Genomic DNA, 19,711 nt, shown 5'->3' with positions numbered 1-19,711 from the left:
CACCCTCTTTCGAGATAAGGAGACCCTTATGAAGGCCCAAAAAACTTTGAAAGACTACTTTGAAATAAATTTGAGGGCTGATGTGGAAAAAAGAGTGATCTGGGACGCAAGCAAAGCCGTGATGCGAGGTTTTTTGATTCAACAAAACTCAATAAAGAGGAAAAAACAAAATGAGAAAAAGGAAAAGATCTTGGAAAAGATAAAGGAAGAAGAGAAAAAATTAAGAGTAAAACCAAAGTCCCAGGAGATTTTAAGAGAGATTAAGTTATATCAAACACAATATATGGAATTGATGAACCAAGAGATTGAATGGAAGATAAAGCAAATGAAACAAAAGACATTTGAATCAGCAAATAAATGTGGCAAACTTCTGGCATGGCAATTGAAGAAAAGGCAGAAATTAAATACAGTTACAAGCCTAGAAGTGGATGGAAAGAATATATCTAAACCTAATGAAATTAGAAATTGCTTCTTGAGTTACTTTAAAAAACTTTATACTCAAGGCCCGCAAAATGAAGAAGATATAGACAAGTTCCTTGATAAATATGGATTACAAAAAATCTCTCATCAAAGTAAGATGGATCTGAACCAGAGAATAACAGAACAAGAGATAGAGGCTGCCATTCAGAATATGCAACTGGGCAAATCTCCAGGACCAGATGGACTGACTTCCAGATACTACAAATCGTTGAAGGAATGGTTGATTCAACCATTAAAAGAAGTGTGTAATGAGATACTAGAGGGAAAAAAGACACCTGAATCGTGGAAAGAAGCATATATTTCACTCATACCAAAGACAGAGACAGAAAAAACTCAACTGAAGAACTACCGCCCAATATCACTACTTAATGTGGATTACAAAATTTTTGCAGACATTCTGGCAAAAAGATTTAAAAAAGTGTTGATGGAAAAGATTCATAAGAATCAAGCAGGCTTTCTCCCAAAAAGGCACCTAGCAGACAATGTAAGGAATATAATAGACATTTTGGAAAAGCTAGAGGTGAATATAAATACTAAAGCAGTACTGATCTTTGTGGACGCGGAGAAAGCCTTTGACAATATTTCTTGGAGTTTTATGATAAAGAATCTTCATGGGATGGGGGTAGGCCAAGGTTTTGAGAATGGTATGGCTGCAATATATTCTGAACAAAAAGCTAAATTGATTGTAAATAATGTAATAACTGAGGAACTTAAGATAGAAAAAGGAACACGACAGGGGTGCCCAATTTCCCCACTGCTCTTTATTTCAGTTCTGGAGGTGTTGCTGAATATGATTAGAGATGACCAGCAGGTTAAAGGTGTACAGGTCGGAGCTAAACATTATAAGTTAAGGGCCTTTGCAGATGACTTAGTACTTACTTTACAAGAGCCAGACACTAGTACAAAAAGGGTGTTGGAGTTAATTCAAGAATTCGGTCAAGTGGCCGGATTTAAACTGAACAAACAAAAGACTAAGGTTTTGGGAAAAAATCTAACAGATATGGAAAAGGAGAAATTCCAAGAGGAGACAGGGTTGACGGTGGTCAAGAAGGTGAAATATTTAGGGGTTTATTTGACATCTAAAAATGTGAATTTGTATAAGGATAATTATGAAAAATGTTGGTCAGAAATAAAAAAAGATCTAGAAATATGGTCAAATCTGAAATTGTCAATGTTAGGCCGAATCGCAGTGATTAAAATGAATGTATTGCCCAGAATGTTATTTTTGTTTCAGACCTTGCAGATTCTTGACAAGATGGAATGTTTTAAGAGGTGGCAGAAAGATATTTCGAAATTTGTCTGGCAGGGCAAAAAGCCCAGAATCAAATTTAAAATATTGACAGACGCTAAAGAAAGAGGGGGTTTTGCCCTGCCGGACTTAAAATTGTACTATGAGGCAGCAGCTTTCTGCTGGCTGAAAGAGTGGATGCTCCTCGAGAACACAGACATTTTGGATCTGGAGGGTTTCAATAATGCTTTTGGTTGGCATGCATATCTATGGTATGATAAAATCAAGCTGCATAGCGCCTTTAAAAATCACATTGTTAGAAAAGCATTGTTCAATGTCTGGATAAGATATAAAGATCTGTTGGAAAACAAAACCCCCAGATGGGTGTCACCAGTGGAGGCTAAGGCAGTGAAGAAACTCAATATGGAGGTCGGATGGCTGAAGTATTGGGAAATTTTGGAACAGGATGGAGATAAACTGAAATTACAAAGTCATGAGAAAATGAAACATAAAGTACAAAATTGGTTTCAATATCATCAAATAATGGAGTTTTTTAAACAGGACAGGAAAATTGGCTTTCAGGTGGAAAAATCAAAACTAGAGACTGAATTGTTAGAACCCAATACTAAGAATTTATCAAGAATGTATAACTTGCTGCTGAAATGGAATACACAGGATGAAACAGTTAAATCGGCTATGATTAAGTGGGCACAGGATGTCGGTCATAACATTATGTCAGCTGACTGGGAATGGTTATGGAACACCGGTATTAAATTTACGGCATGTAATGCCTTAAAGGAAAACATTATGAAAATGGTCTATAGGTGGTACATGACCCCAGTCAAGCTGGCAAAAATTTATCATTTGCCCGATAACAAATGTTGGAAATGTAAAGAGACTGAAGGTACCTTCTATCACCTTTGGTGGACATGCCCGAAGATTAAGGCTTTCTGGGAAATGATCTATAATGAAATGAAAAAGGTACTTAAATGTACTTTCCCTAAAAAACCAGAGGCCTTTCTCTTGGGCATTGTCGGCCAATTGGTGTCAAAGAGGGATAGAACATTCTTTATGTATGCTACGACAGCAGCAAGAATACTCATCGCAAAGTATTGGAAGACACAAGATCTACCCACTCTGGAAGAATGGCAGATGAAAGTGATGGACTATATGACACTGGCCGAGATGACAGGCAGAATCCGTGACCAAGGAAAAGAGACGGTGGAAGAAGAATGGAGAAAATTCAAAAGTTATCTTAAGGACTACTATAAACTTGTTGAATGTTAGAGTGTTGTGGTTTTTAGGAATAAAGGGATACAGTGATATAAAGTCAGATCATAGAGAAGACTAAGATGACAGAGGTTGGAAAGCAACAATTGGGAGTTGCTGTAAAATTATGGACATTGGGATGCAGAAAGGGGGGGTATGGGGGAGTCTCAGAAAAGAGGTTTATGAAAAAATGTTATGAAATTATACGTGTTTGTATGTCTTTTTAAGTGTTTGTTTGTTCTTTAAAATTCTGTAAAATCAATAAAAATTTTATAAAAAAAAAAAACAAAGTAAAAGGTAAAAGCACACACATGCCCTAAGCTTTCAGGTCCACTGTCATGAAGCAACACATCTACATATTGCATGTATCAGCACAATCCATACCGATTATTTCTCTGCTAGTAATCTTAGAATATTCAGAAATAAACCAATTTTGCATTTCATCGATATTAAAAACACTTCTATTTGTTCCTTTCTTCTGGAAGGAAAATCTTTTTAATACCTGTTTTCCACAGAAGTCAGAGATCCCTTATTTGTTTCACATAATTTCTTTGCTTCTGAAAATGTTACAGATGTTTGTCCAGTTAAATAACAATACAGACCGTGCCTTTTCCAACCCTGTCAATATAAAAGAAACAACAACCACTTATTATTGCAGTATTAGGTTGGAGACACTGAGGTTTTTAAAATAATTTTATTTTCTCATTTTACAAATATTACAACAAAGATAAATTTACATAAGCAATTTAAAAAACCAAATCTTAATATCGTCCCCCTCCCCACTTTCTGTGGTTACTTATATTATCTATTTTACCACTACATATCCAATTCAAATCTATTTGAATTTATATTTATATTTATATTCTATTTATATTCTATTTAGTTTATTCTCACTGCACGTTTTTATGTCAGTTCTACTAATGATTTAAGATGGGGGTTTCTTTTATGTACCACCCCTCCTTTGTGAACACAGAACCCTCCTTCCAATGACTAGCTAGTTCCAGCTGCTCTGCAGTCAGCAACATTGTGAACAATTCTCTATTTAACAACAACAACAATGTGGAATATTGAATTTATTTTATTATTATGTTTATTACCACTTCCAATCAATAACAGCATTAGAATAATATCTAAGTATAGGAATTTTTTTTTTGTAATTTTGCCTAATTAGAAAAATACACCCTTCCAATTTTTTTGAGCTATAGGGCAATCCCACCACATGAAGCATGAAGTACCAATCCTCTTTCACTGCATCTCCTCCAGCATAGCAGTGAAGTTCCTTTTATAACATATGATAGTTTAACAGGTGTCCAGTACCACCCGAATATTATCTTTAAAGTAACTTACTGAAAACACACTGGAATTGAGAGATTGAGTTTATTTTAGTGACATTGCTGAAAGTTTATTAAAACAGGAATCTTCGTCCAGCTTGAGGTACCACTGAAATTGCATAGAGTATGTCCCAGATAGTGTGGTTGCTGACCTTGAGCCAGACATACTGGAGAGTGAAGTCAAATGGGCCTTAGAAAGCACTGCTAATAACAAGGCCAGTGGAAGTGATGGTATTCCAGCTGAACTATTTAAAATTCTAAAAGATGATTCTGTTAAGGTGCTACACTCAATATGCCAGCAAGTTTGGAAAACTCAGCAATGGCCAGAGGATTGGAGAAGATCAGACTACATCACAATCCCAAAGAAGGGCAGTGCCAAAGAATGCTCCAACTACGGCACAATTGCACTCATGTCACCGCTAGCAAGGTTATGCTTAAAATTCTACAAGGCAGGCTTAAGCAGTATGTGGACTGAGAACTCCCAGAAGTGCAAGCTGGATTTCGAAGGGGCAGAGGAACCAGAGACCAAACTGCAAACATGCGCTGGATTATGGAGAAAGCTAGAGAGTTCCAGAAAGACATCTACTTCTGCTTCATTGACTATGCAAAAGCCTTTGTGTCGACCACAGCAAACTATGGCAAGTTCTTAAAGAAATGGGAGTGCCTGATCATCTCATCTGTCTCCTGAGAAATCTCTGTGGGACAAGAAGCTACAGTTAGAACTGGATATGGAACAACTGATTGGTTCAAAATTGGGAAAGGAGTACAGCAAGGCTGTATATTGTCTCCCTGCTTATTTAACTTATATGCAGAATTCATCATGCGAAAGGCTGGGCTGGATGAATCCCAAGCTGGAATTAAGATCGCCGGAAGAAATATCAACAACCTCAGATATGCAGATGACACAACCTTGATGGCAGAAAGTGAGGAGGAATTAAAGAACCTTTTAATGAGGGTGAAAGAGGAGAGCGCAAAATATGGTCTGAAGCTCAACATCAAAAAAATGAAGATCATGGCCACTGGTCCCATCACTTCCTGGCAAATAGAAGGGGAAGAATTGGAGGCAGTGAGAGATTTTACTTTCTTGGGCTCCATGATCACTGCAGATGGTGACAGCAGTCACGAAATTAAAAGACACCTGCTCCTTGGGAGAAAGGTGATGGCAAACCTAGACAGCATTTTAAAAAGCAGAGACATCACCTTGCCAACAAAGGTCCATATAGTTAAAGCCATGGTTTTCCCAGTAGTAATGTATGGAAGTGAGAGCTGGACCATAAAGAAGGCTGATCACCGAAGAATTGATGCTTTTGAATTATGGTGCTGGAGGAGACTCTTGAGAGTCCCATGGACTGCAAGAAGATCAAACACATCCATTCTTAAGGAAATTAGCCCTGGGTGCTCACTGGAAGGACAGATCCTGAAGCTGAGGCTCCAATACTTTGGCCACCTCATGAGAAGAGAAGGCTCCCTGGAAAAGACCCTGATGTTGGGAAAGATTGAGGGCACAAGGAGAAGGGGACGACAGAGGATGAGATGGTTGGACAGTGTTCTCGAAGCTACAAACATGAGTCTGACCAAACTGCAGGAAACAGTGGAAGACAGAAGTGCCTGGCGTGCTCTGGTCCATGGGGTCACGAAGAGTCAGACACGACTAAACAACAACAGAAATTAATACATTGGCCATTTCATACAGTCATAGAATTGTAGAGTTGGAAAGGGACCATGAGGGTCATCTAGACCAGCTCCCTGCAATGCAGGAATATTTTGCTCAACGTGGCGCATGAACCCATGACCCTGAGATTAAGAGTCTAATGCTCTACCAACTGAGCTGAGCCCAGGCAATTGATACAAGAGTCTAGAGCTGATTTTAGGGATACATCTGGTAGAAATCCAAATGATGAGTGTGACTTTTACAAACTGTTTCTGGAGCTGAACATATGAAGCTGTCTGCAACAGTTAGATAGTTGGTTTATCTCCTTCAGTATGGCAGAAGGTTTCCAGGAGTGTTGTACAAAATCCTCTTGAAATGTCAAGAGTTGATTCTGAGGCCTGCAGCATGTGCTCTGCCCCTGAGTTGCATCACAAGCAGTTGTGCCCATCGCTATTTTGAAAATTGCAGTTGGGTGAAACAAAAAATTTAAAATAGAGCAATAACTAGAGATTGAAATAAAACTGAAATATTTAAAAAGTATGAAGCAGTGAATCGATGTTAAGGACCTTCAATGCACCCATTACATCTCCAAGACATACACACAATCTTCATATGCCCCATATCTTTCTCTGAACCAGGAAATGCTTCATGCTGTCAAATGCATGCAGACCATTATTTGAATGAAATGAAGGAATTGCACTGCCCCTATAAGCAAATACTCCCATAAGCACCTCCACCATATTTTGATTACTAGCTATGATCCATAAGAAGTGATTCCAAGTGATTACTGTTCACACTTGATGCCTTGGAGACTAAGACAGATATATGGGAATATTTCCTGTTGTTGGCAGTGGAAGCAGGGTATTCTGCATATATGTAGTGGATCTGTTCTCAAGTTTAAACATTCTGGAAACAAATTATTAAAAAATAGAAGAAATAGTTGATGTAGTAGCTGTTTTAGATCCATTAGATCCATTTTTTAATGTAAGATCAGCAAAAAAGGGGGCTCTTCCATACTAATAGGCACAAGGGTATAATTACCCTATTTTTGGGGGGGGGGGAGAAGCAGTAACTCTATTGATTAGAAACTCTCTATTGAAACTTTATCCAAATTGATATTGTCTTTCAATCTTTGATAAAGCAGCCTTCCTGCAGTCAGCAGGAAAAAGGAAAAGAAGCAAAGAAAGCTGACCCATGGTGTAGTTGCTAAAGAGGCTTGAGTGGCCATAGGAAGGGTACGAAATTGGAGGGGAGTGGGAAGATAAATTTTACATCTTCCCTCAAGGCTAGAGGTACCTCTGTATTAATGGACAGCTTTAAGAAGAGAAATAGTTGGTGTCTATGCATATTTCACTTTTTAAATCACTGCACAGTTTACTTTAGACTTACTTTCTGGCAATTTGGATCAGCAACTTCAGGTTCTCCAGGAAGAGATGCCAAAGGTTGTTGTTTACAGATGTAACCAAGTTCCATTTCACAGAAATAATCTGCCCAGTACCCATTCTAGAGATGGGAATGTGAAGAAATACAAATATTAGTAAAGAGGGGTCCACTGGCTTTCTCATTTTCTTCCTGCTTGATGTCTTTGTGTCAATGCAAAGCTTTCCATTTTTGCATGAGTTGGACAACTTCACGAAATTCCTATTACATTTGAACTTCACTGAAATCTTCAGCTGAAACTAATGAAGTATTCAGCTTGAGGATCTGATACTTCTGCTGATGATGATTAGGACATTGAGTTGGCATGATGGCAGAGAGAGCAGTGCAGGAAGGAGGAAGCAGTGGCCAGCCAGCTGGCCTGGTAATCTGTTTCCAGTACTGCCATTGTAAACCAGCCTGTGATCCTCAGATGAAGGACAGTATAGAAATTTAAGAAGAATTGGTCTCACTTGGCTGGAGAAAATTCAAGGGATTAGTGAAGGTAAGTGTGTGGTGAGGAAGTTGGTGAGGTGTGGGCATTTGGGGGCAAGGTCTAGGAGATCATGGGGCTGGCAAGTGAGTCCAAACAGAGCTTCAATTCCTAGGGCAGCCTAGAAAGAGGGAATGATTGTTAAACCATTCTGGGAATTTTAGCTTTCAATGTGCCAGATTGGCCCTCAATCCATTTATTCAGTCTTTTGTGTAATAGGCTGAATAAATGTATTGAAGACCAAAGGAAATACATCTCTTTTATAGGATTCATATTTTTACCTCCCCACTCATGATGACACATTCGTTTTGCACATCATTTATTTGTTGTGGTTTTCCTTTCTGCCACTTGGTGAATGTCACGGTAGAAGCATCACTCCATTCATAATACATCTGAATCTTCTGGTCATTCAGTCCTATCCATAGAAGATCTGTTGGTTCTAAGAATATAAAGCCGTCTTATTTATTTGCCCCCAGTCCAGAGTGCCTAGGATCCTACTGCACACAGCTCTATGGTGCATAGATTTGGAAATGGGAGGCCATTTTGAACTGTAGCTCAGTTTGACATGTGCAGCTAGTTACATAAAGATTAATGGAATGCTGAACTACAAATGAGTAGCGTCTAATTGACCAGCATTCGCCAAGCTGCTGCTCTGCAAATATTTTGAGCTGTAACTGTAATCATCCCTGACCATTGGTGATATTGATTGAGGTTGATGGAAGTGCACTAGGTTGTGGAAGGCTATAATAGTCAGTGTCATCTCTCATATTTGACTTGTTTGTGCACCTTAATCACTTCAACAGACTATCACTCTGTGGTGTTTTTCAATAGGGGAGGGCCTTAGTAACATTGTATAATTGTATGTGGTTACGGGGAAAACCCCGCCCTCTCTCTTTTACACACACCAAATACCAGGAAAACAGAATTTTCTGGATGTACTCACTGTAGCCTAGCTGAGAAATGACAAAGCTGTATTCTTCAGTGTTGTGTATACTTATTAAATCTCCACCTTCCTTTCGACAGGACCATAACGCATTCTTCCATGTCTTAAGGTCTCTGTTAAGGCGGTAACAGTGACCTGCATATGCAGCCCAGCCATCTGGACATTTAATTGGTTTAAAGCCATCTAAAAATAAAACAAATATATCTAAGATTGCATGACTGGATGAGCTTTAAAAATTCTGATCTGCCATTATGTTGTCATTGACTCACTTGTGTGCCAGGACCCTGCGACTCCACAGTTCCCCTAAGGGGGTGAATAACCAGACAAGACAACAGTATATAGGTTTTATCAATTAAAATAGGCCACAACTTTATTTGTTACAGATGTGAACAATTTGGCACAGGCATTTGGTGAAAGTCCTCGTTGGAGGATTGCTATGGCCCTGTCCCCATCTGGGCACCAGACAGAAGCTGCTTCTCCTGGATCCCTTTAACAGGATACCTTCCACCAAGGAGGGGGAGATAGAGTCTATAATCTCCTCTCCAGCCAAGACCAAGGCTTACCCGATGCCTCACAAAGTTGTGAAAGCCTGCCCACAGCCTTTAGACCTTTACTGGTCTTTACTGATATGATAGACAAAATACTCTCAGCCATCTCTGTCCAATCAAACATTTCCCATTGCATATGCCCCTACAAACAGCAAAACCTGTATTACTGTTAGAAATGTAATTTTGGACTCTGGCGCCCTCTATACATAATGATGATACAATTACAGTACCTTTCGCACCATAACACTCAGTTCCCCCCCTAAATGGTAAAGGGAAATGTGTGTGCGCATTATGGAGCGAATGCAGGCAGGAGGAGCCGCTCTTGCTGGCTGTTCGGCAGCCTCTCTTCCTCCGCTTGGCTCGCTGAGAAGCCGGCAACAGCTGAGCAACAGCTGAGTGTCGGGAGACAGCCTCTCTTCCTCCTGTCTGCCCGCTCTATGGCTTTTTAGCGAGGTGGGAGAAAGGAGGCAGCTCGGAAGCCGGCAAGAGCTGCACACAGCGTGTAAAAGCCAAGGTGGGGAAAGGGAGACAGCCTCTCTTTCTCAGTGTCTGCCTGCTCTATGGCTCTCCCTTACACAAATGTAAGCGGCTCTTACTCTGCTTTCTTTACAATGAGCAGGAAGGAGGGACAAAGAGGACATCCCCTTCCGTCCCTCCCCCAGCACCTCACCGGTAAATTCAAACAAAGCGGCTTACAAGGCTCGTGTCCCTGAGTCTCCTCCTCCTCTTTTTGCTCCGGTTCGAGGCAAGGCAGCTGCACAGATGTGAGTTCCCCCTCTCTCTTCCTTCCCTCCCTCCCTCCCTCTTCCAACTTCAAAAAATATTGGGGGGACAGCCAGGTAAGCCCCACGCACATACCACAATGGGGGGTGGGGGATGACTCCCTCAAATATTTAATGGGGGGGGGGTGAAGGCACCTAGGCCCATAGGAGTTGGCTGCTTTGCCTAGGACAAATGTGAGCTCTCCATCTCTCTTCCCTCCCTCCCTCCCTCTTCCAACTTCAATAAAATATTGGGGGGGCAGGTACAGGTAAGCCCCATCTCACAGACTGCAATGGATCTCAAGACAAAGTGCATGCACACTGGTACCTTATATGAATGGCAATGCCCATCAGCATGGGGGGAGGATGACTCCCTCAAATATTTAATGGGGGGGTGACGGCACCTAGGCCTATAGGAGTTGGCTGCTTTGCCTAGGACAAGTGTGAGCTCCCCCCCTTCCTTCATCACTGTATTGGAGATACCATACATTACTGACAGTTCCTTCATTCACGTGGTTACAAAGCACGGATCCACATGGATCCTCAGGATTTTTGCACTGGGTCACCCCAAATTCACCATCAGATCACATAGCATGTCCATGGCTACAGCTTGTACCAAAACAATCAAAACAATCACGCACCCACTGTTGCCTGGGGCAGCAGTGGTGCAAAAACGTGATTACAAAGCACGGATCCACATGGCTCCTCAGGATTTTTGCATTGGGCTGCTCCAAACTCACTGTCAGATCACATGTCTGTGGCCACAGCATGAACCACAAAAATCATACATCCACTGTTTCATTTAGAATATTTTTTTCTTGTTTTCCTTCTCTAAAAACTATGTGCGTGTTATGGTTGGAAGCGTGTTATAGAGCGAAAAATACGGTATATAGATATAGGTAAACTTCATTCCCAGTTTATCATCCTACCTGAAGGAATAACAGAAGCATCTAATGAAGAGTTTGCTTTTTTGCAAATGTATGCAAGTTTCTCTTGACACTTATCATTCCCCCACTTGCCATTCTTAGACTGCATTGATCCACAGATTTTTTCTGTTTCTGGGGATGGGCTCCCTTTAAGAAAGAGTGAGACAAGTGATCATTGAGTCCTGTGTTAACACTGCAACACTGCAGTTTGAGTTGATCTTTCACAAAGCAGCCTACAATATTTTAAATTAGCACAAAACCATTTTATATATATATGGCCAGAAACGATAAAGTTGAAACTAACCAGCATAGAACAATAATAAATGAGCCACTTTCCAGTAAATTAACCTCATCCATCCATTGCCCCTTCATCAAGAGCTTTTGAAAAGGCTTCTTTAAAAGTTTGAGTCTGCCGAATCTCTACTGGAATTGCATTCCATAATTGTGGAGCCACCATTTTATCACCATATCTTCAGTCTAATCACCTTTACTGGTGAACAATGAAGCAAACCATCTGAGCTGAAAAATGAGTACAAATGTGTACCCGCTATGCAAATTGGAAGTGGGTGGGTGTGCATAATCTGTGATCTACCTGATAACTGGAAATCTCTGGGTTTAGGTACCTTTTCACTGGATTGTGACTACTGAATTACACCACAATTCCATATTCTATGCAGGAGGAGGGCAATTACATTACTTTAAGAATTATGGCACGAACTGACAGTGGCGTAGCGTGGGGGGTGCCAGGGGTGCCGGCCGCACCGGGCGCAACATTTTGGGGGGCGCGTTTGGCCGGCCCCCCTCGAGGAAGCGGGAACCTCTCCAAGGCGCAGCGCCCCGTCGGTGGAGGAAAAGAGCCGCGCAGCAGCAGCAGCAGCAGCAAAGCCGGGAGGAGGAGGAGGTGGAGCGAGCACTCATGCTTGCTTTACAGCCAGGAGGAGGGGGTGGAGCTGAGGAGGGAGGGAAGGAGAGCCATGCCAGCAAAGCGGGCAGCAGCCGCTTACACGCGAGGAGGGACAGACGGGAGCCATAGGGACCCGGAAAAAGCGCCGCGTAGCCAGCAACAGCTGCTGCAGCCTCAGCTTGCAAAGGTCCGTGCGCTCTCTAAACGGAGCAATGAGGCTGCAGAGGGACGGCAGGGCACAGGAGGGCTCTGAGCCACGAGCGCAGTGAAAACCAGTAAAAAAGTTTTTTAAAAGGCTGCTGGGGACAGGAGGGCACGGGATGAGGGAGAGGGGGAAATTACAATTCTCCCAGCGTCTCAGCTGATCCGCTGAGCAGGACTTGGGTTGCAGGGGATTTGCCATTAGCTGTGTAAAGCAGCAAAGAGGGAGAGAAGGAGCAAAGCGGGAGTGGAAAGGAGCTGCTTACACTGCTGTAAGTGGCTGCTGTCCGGTTGGCTCCTTTAAAGCAACAGTGCTCTTTCCCTCCCCCCTCCCCGCTCAGCTCTCCGAAAAGCTCCTTCTCCACCCACCCCATGCGAGCTCCTTTTCCCCTTAGACCCCCCTCCTGCATTATTAGCCACATCCTTCTCCACCCACCCCACGCGTGTTCCTTGTCCCCTTAGCAGTGGCGTAGCGTGGGGGGTGCAGGGGGGGCGGCTGTACTGGGCGCAACATCTGGGGGTTAGGGTTAGGGGGCGCAAATCCACGGGTTAGGGGGCGCAAATTGCTTGCCTTGCCCCGGGTGCTGACAACCCACGCTACGCCACTGCGAACTGATGTTCTGTTAAGTGTCATTTCCCCTACCACTTCAACACTGTGATGGGAGAATGTGCACTAAAAGATTGCTGTCTTCTACAGAGCTCTTAAAAAACAGAAGAAGCTGAATGGACAGAAAGTGCCAGATCTTCTCAGAATCATGGTACAAGAACTTTAGGGAAAGTTAAACTATTTGGTTTAATCATTACAAGAAGGCTACAAAGAATTGTTTTTAAATGCCGCATGATTATTCAAAACTAATTCCTTTAGATAGTATATTCTGGATAGTCTAACCTCCTGTAAATCCCTTCAAATTTTTGGCACTTGTGCCTGAATATTAGGCAGCAATGTTGTTCAGTATTGATCTGATTTGGCAGATAGTTGTTCACTCACCTGGAGCCCAGTTTAAATATCTGAAAGGGTGGTTGCCAATCCACTGCCATCCACTGTCAAGATCCAAGCTGTTCAGACCAATCCAGTAGTAAGTAGGTATACCATTTATTAATCCTATTCATGGAAAATAAAATCAATTAAACTGTATTATATAGCTAGGAGATGTATATTGATGTCAGACCCCCCCCCCCCATAAAGCTGGGTACCAAATAGAAATTAATCAGAAAAAACTTTTCATCTGGTATGCCGATACAATGCTTCAACCAGCATCAGTTTCAACCAATGAATTTCTGCTTTTCATACAGTTTTTGAAGACACATGGGTCTTATGTCTAAAAGTATTGGGAAAGTGAGAGACAATGTAAGATTATGGCTTTTTGTTCACAACAACAACGTCAGAATTGTATTCCACTGATTAAAAGAGAACATAACACGGTGCATACAACACCAAAATAAATAAATGTAGAGTTTCAGAAGTATTTTACTATATATTCTCCAAGTATATTTTACATTTTTTTTCAACCAAAAGGCACTTTAAAACACCAAAAGAACAATATACCAACAATAGGAAGGTGATGATTTGCACAAAAAAGTCATCTATGTAAGGCAGCAAATGTACTTTAAGGCTGTGTGTGTACACATCCTAAGATATTCTAGGAGTGGAAAGGCACTTTCCATAATTTTCATGAAATTTATGCTTAGAGCTAAGACAGTATTGACTAATTAGCAAAATATCACAAGACACTGATTGCCTCTTCAGGTATGCCTTGTTATGTCCTACCTGTCAGGTATGCTTGTTCATGTAAATCGGTGATGCTCAATAATTCTGCATTCTGTTGCTGGCAACTTTTTCTTGCTTGGTACCATGTTAGAGCTGACTGGGAATTGATCTGATAGAGATCCCCTGTCCAATGGTTTCTGGTCCAGAAGAATTCATTATGGTCATCTGTAAGCATTGTTAACTTGAGTGTCAAATCTTCAAATCACCCATAATTAAGCTAATTCTACAGCTGAGATATATTTGATTCTTTAATGATCTAGATTCTTTGAATTTTCCAAAGAATACTCAAAGCATATTCACATATTAGGTGTGGTTATCTACACATACCTAGATATCTAACCATTTGTGCTTCCCCAGGACCTGGAAACCCTGTGTGCAATCAGGACTTCAGGTTCCAGGATAGTTTTGATGAGTTGGCTTTCTCCCTGTAAACATCCATACCTAACATACCTAATGCATGAATGTACCTGCACCTGTATGGCCGGCACCAGTCCAGAGCTCTTCCCACCTCACTGCTGTTTTGCTTCACCCCATCTCCATTGACACTGCTGCTGGGAGGACACCATGGCCTCCGCCCCACTCACTGCATGAGCCACCACTGGACAGATCTCAAACTGGGAGGGACTCAGGCACAAACACTTAGTTTAACCCACCATCACATAGAGAGACCTATTCCCCATAGAAAGGGAGGCATCTGTTAAAGTTTTAGTAGCTCCACTCAAATTGTACCTTCAGGTTCTCTCTCTGTTTTAGTCTTTTTGCCTCTGGAAAACTGCATGCTTTGTTCAACATCAAAACCCAGTTGCCTCTCAGCTGCTCCCCACTGAACAGCTGATGGTTGTGAGGACCAAGGAGTCAGGTGAAATCTGGCTGCAGGCCAGAAGGACCCATGTCTGCTCTATGCTTTGATTTTGGCCTGAACTGGACTACATCCTTATCTCTGTTCCTTTTAGATGAAGAACTGGAGGCTTGATCCTGTAGGGGTCCTGATGTTAATGATAATTCATTTTGTTCTGACTTGCAAAGGAAAAGTTCTTTCCACATTTTCTTTTCTTAAATTGCACAATCTGTAAAGATGAGGCAACAATAACAGCTTCCCTTTTGTACGTTAAACATTTCTCTAAGCAGCAAATACGCAATAACATAGTAAAGGCTCAAACAAAACATTGTTAAGTGCTTACCTTTTACTGGACAATATCCACTTAAAGAGTCTCTATTCACATCTGCTGTTGTTCCACACCAAAGTTGTCCATTTTCATCGTCATCTCTTATGCACTTTGCATACCATTTATTCTTATACTTGAATGGAAACACACAGGGGGCTCCAAAGGCATTGCCTTCTATGGTATACAGAGCTAAAGGAACATTGGACAGATCATGTTAGGCTGGAATAATTTTGAACACTATTGAGAGGCAAACACAAATAAAGCCGAAATAATGAAGACAAAGCCCTCTATAGGACTCTATGTAAACTCAGATATGCACTGTTTGTGTGTACAGGCTTCCATGTTCACCTCAGTGGAATTTTGAGCATCCATCCCTTTGCATGTACACAGAATAAATGCATGCAATTCCTCCATTATGTGGAATGAATTGTCAGCCTCTGGTGTCTCCAGACAGGGTTAGGAAAGTAGTGTAGAGGAAGGGTACTAAGTTCCCAAAGGTGCCACCACTCAGGTGCCCATGCTGGTTGGTCCAGCTTCTACCTAGCCAAAGCTTGAACCCTCCTGACTGCCCAGCCATCACTTGAGGACATCAACCAGTCAGACCAACAGTCAGCAGCAATTAAGTATTGGGCTCTGTGTGTGAAATCCATAAAAATAACAATATTATAAAACAGTAATATGTATGTTTATATCAGATATATGAAGGTATGTTTAACATCTAAAAGCTATTGTTTGTATGAAGGGGGTATTTTTTAGCTGCTTAATTTTTCAATTTGATCTTTAATTCCCTGACTATATATATAGTTGGTGCTTAAGTTGAGCCACTTTCTTTAGTACTCTGCCTTTAGATCCTATTTTGTCCTTCTGATATAGCTGGAGTCTGGACTGATGGTTATGTGATTTGCATCATACCTATTTTGGGTCCCAGATGTAGGGGATTCAACATGCTGGAATCAGATACACCAACTGAATATCTAAAAAAAGAGGATTAACTCTCTCATTTTACCTTCATAGCCCTTGGAACACAAGCCGTCTTTCGTTCCATAGATCTTCCAGGTACTCTTGCTGGTGGCTACTTTAGAAAGTATAAGACGACTTTTTTGGCCACCTTCGGGATTTAAAAACAAATCCCCCTGTTTGAGTGCAAGGAGGCTCTCATTTCTGCATTCCCATTTCTGAAGTTCAGTCGTCTCATTACAGGGGGAGAGGGTGAGTGCAACCAGGTTTGACTTGGAAGGCACTGCCAGGCATAACTTCACTGCCATGTTCAAAACCTGGTCGTCGGAAACCCACTTGAAATGTTGCCACTCATTATCCTCATCGCAGTTGACCAGGATGATGGAACGAGATTTCTGAGGTTGTATACAAAGCTTGAGGTTTTCATTTTGTATCAGAAAGCTGTCACTTTCTGCAAAATCAAGAGAGGAAAAATTATAGGAACATGGTGACAAAATTCCACATAGCTTCCAACATGGCAACCACTGGCAGGATGATAACACCAAGAGGCAATAAGATTGAAAGAGCAAACAGAGAAACGCCTCTCATGTTGATTCTTCATTTTACAGTGCTGCGTCTTATTTATCAGAGGTCCATAACTTGCTTAATTCCTAGCCAGGACACTGACTTTGACGTCCTTCTTCCAAATCCTGTTTGCAGTTTATTTTATTCTGAATAAGTTTTTAATCATTTGATTAGTCTCAAAATACTGCATTTTTAAACAAAAAACCCATACATTTATAAATAAAGCTTTTTAAAAAATGAATTTTAAAAAAATATTTCACTCCTTTTGAGTGCCAAACTAGACATGATGCAAGACATCTGAGATTGAATCTTCCTAATTGTTATTTTTAAAATTTATTTATTGCTAAAATAATGGGCTGGGGGCAATTTGGACTGGAGAACAGAGGTGAGCAGGTTCACCTATCCTTCCACATCAGTGCCCTGAAGCTATTTGTCCCCCTGCCACCCACCCCTATCCTGCACTGTACAGGGAATAATATGCTGGCACCAGCATTCTGTGAAAAAATTTCCTCTGCCCCATGGCTAAAAACAGCTTTGGTGGAGGATTTGGACAAATGTGTAGCAGGAAAAAGGTTTAGCTCCTCTTGCCTACCCAAACGATTGATCTCATCCAAATATTCCCCACTTGTCTGCTTTTATTAACACCAAGACATCTTCTATGGCCCACAATATGTGGTGACCAACTGATTTCCTATTTATTTATGTAATTAAAACCATTTGCTATACTGCCCATCAGTAGGAATTAGTCTGATGGTGATTTTTTTTATAAAAAAATACACATAAGACATGAGAAATACAGTATCCTAAACGTAGTATCAACAGTCATAAAAAACACCAGGACAAATTCTTACCCAATAGATACAGTAAAAACAGTCATGTAGGCTAACAGCCTGCATGATTTTAACACTCCAACCATACCAATAAATAACCTGAGAAATATCACATTATATTCAAGAACAGTAAGGATATGATGCTTTCCTTTCATGAGGAAGAGGTGTAATTTAGATTTGCTAAAGCGCAAGGAATGCACTCAGTGGGATCCTTCACTCTGAAGGAAGGCTCTTTGATCCTGCAGTTTTCTGTTTGCAAAACAGGGAGGAAGGCAATATTTTGGAAATTCCTCATTTCTCCTTCGCCATGTATTTCCTCTCAATTTGCTCCAGAGACTTGGGAGACCTCTTGGCACAGCTTGGGAAACACATGAGGAAGGAGGAATGGCAAATATTGTCTCCTGACAAAAGGCTCCACTGGATCAAAGAGCTCTAGGTCAGTGCAAAGGACCCCAATGGAAACAACAAAAGATGCCTTTTTTGTTGTGTACATAAATATGTCAGATATTCTTCTTGTTTAATATTGTTAAAATGTTATTGTTGATGCATTTCTTATATTTATAGTTCATTTTTATATAGTGAAAAAGAAAGTAACAGGATGCAGAGGAGTGTTGCATGTAGAAAGAACAAATTCTTTCTTGCAACAGTAAAAACTCATGATGTAAATTACATTCAAAATGATGTTGGCTGTGATGTTATTGTAATTTAAACCTGATTTTATTGCTATAAGCAGATTCAATGTTTAATTACTTCTCATTGTATCTCCTGTTGCATGGATTTAACTTTAATGACGCAACATTAACTTCCAGAAGATGATTCAAATGTAAACAGTTAAATTTATTGAAGGTGCACCTTTACTTACTAAAGTAACAATAGTGGAGCTTACCTGGTACTTGAAAAGTCACTTGAATGAGGACCAAGAGATTTAGGAGCAAAAAGGAAGGCATTGGTCACAACCAAACCTACCACACAGATCCCATGGAAAAAGGAAAAATCAGAGTCTGCTGCTTTTCAGTTACTTCTTCATAAATGAGCCAGGCAGAATGAAAATTTCACTTCTGTGTTTGACATGTTATAATGTACACAAAGCCAAATTTTGCAATACTGCATTTTTTTGTCTTTGACAAATGCAGCAGTGGACTTAATCTGAATACAGTATACCGGGGCCAGAAGATCCTCTTGGCACCCTTCAATTTTTTGGGATTAAAAGGGGTCCTTTGACTCTTAAAGGTTGGGAGCCACTGATATAAAGGAAATCTTTCTTGGCTACAGGGAGAAGTCAGCAGGCATCTTCAAGAACTGTAGAATATGTGGAGGGTAGCAGGCTATATAACCCATACATGTACAGGACTCTTACTTCATAACTGCTGACACTTTTTTCTAATGAGAATAGGCATATAAATATGTTGCACTTCACATTTAATGTCTTATATGGAGCTTCACATTTAGAAGGATTTTTTTAAAAAAAACAAACAACCACACCCAATAGTTGAAATGCCTTGATGAGTTTCTTCATATTTCTGGAGAACTAAATTTCATTTTTACTATTTCTTTAAATTTATTTATTACTTTTATACCATACTTTCTAGCCACAGACCTTAAAACCACTCACAAAATTCATATTTTGGTGTAGGTGTACAATGGTGTCCTTGCCTGCCTTTCACTCAACAGCACATTAGCACCTGCCATGATATAGATATGCTGGAATCCAGAGGGCTGACAATGATCAACACAGTATCCTACATTCTTAGAATCATAGTTGTAGAATTGGAAGGGACCCAGAGGGTCATCTAGTCCAACCCCCTTGCAATGCAGGAATCTCAACAGACAGTTCCCCCATCCAATTTTAAACCACATTGTTTCTAATATATATATATATATATATATATATATATATATATATATATATATATATATATAGAGTCAAGGTTGCCACTGACAGCATGGTTGCAGAGGCTCATTTTACTTCTGCTTTTAAAATATATGCTTATTATATATTTATTTATTTATACCCCACCTTTCCCCCTGACAGGACAAAATATATTATCCTTTCTGGGGCAGCAGAAGCTAACTGCATTTTATTCCTGTAGTCATGAAAGTACTACAGTTTAAATGAGTTTAAAATGCAGAACGGCATGTGTTCATAGTATTTCTCTCTTTTTTTGTAAAATTATGATTGGCAAATATGTTTGTTTTGATTTGTTTTGCTATAACTAATCAGGAATATGGAAGCAGCTGTAAATAATGGAATAGCCAGGAGTGTGGGGGAGAGATG

At 40.6% G+C, this 19,711-nt stretch overlaps 1 protein-coding gene across 1 annotated transcript in view; it reads right to left on the bottom strand.

Moving 5' to 3' along the window:
• Positions 1–18,488, bottom strand: part of LOC308569355 (macrophage mannose receptor 1-like) — a 52,157-nt gene extending 33,669 nt beyond the window's left edge. Inside the window, exons 1-10 of the mRNA XM_081163137.1 lie at positions 18,323–18,488; positions 16,092–16,493; positions 15,101–15,274; positions 13,920–14,084; positions 13,140–13,253; positions 11,050–11,193; positions 8,812–8,994; positions 8,150–8,307; positions 7,349–7,462; positions 3,480–3,595 (exon numbers count right to left, since the gene is read on the bottom strand). Of these exons, the coding sequence (XP_081019263.1) occupies positions 3,480–3,595; positions 7,349–7,462; positions 8,150–8,307; positions 8,812–8,994; positions 11,050–11,193; positions 13,140–13,253; positions 13,920–14,084; positions 15,101–15,274; positions 16,092–16,493; positions 18,323–18,383 (1,631 nt within the window). The 5' untranslated portion in view covers positions 18,384–18,488. The remainder of the gene's footprint in view (positions 1–3,479; positions 3,596–7,348; positions 7,463–8,149; positions 8,308–8,811; positions 8,995–11,049; positions 11,194–13,139; positions 13,254–13,919; positions 14,085–15,100; positions 15,275–16,091; positions 16,494–18,322) is intronic.
• Between the last annotated feature and the right edge of the window lie 1,223 nt (positions 18,489–19,711).

This window comes from Podarcis bocagei (assembly GCF_964188305.1).
Source record: "Podarcis bocagei genome assembly, chromosome: 12".
NCBI classification, from domain to species: Eukaryota; Metazoa; Chordata; class Lepidosauria; order Squamata; family Lacertidae; genus Podarcis; species Podarcis bocagei.
This window is presented reverse-complemented; position numbering and strand designations above follow the sequence as displayed.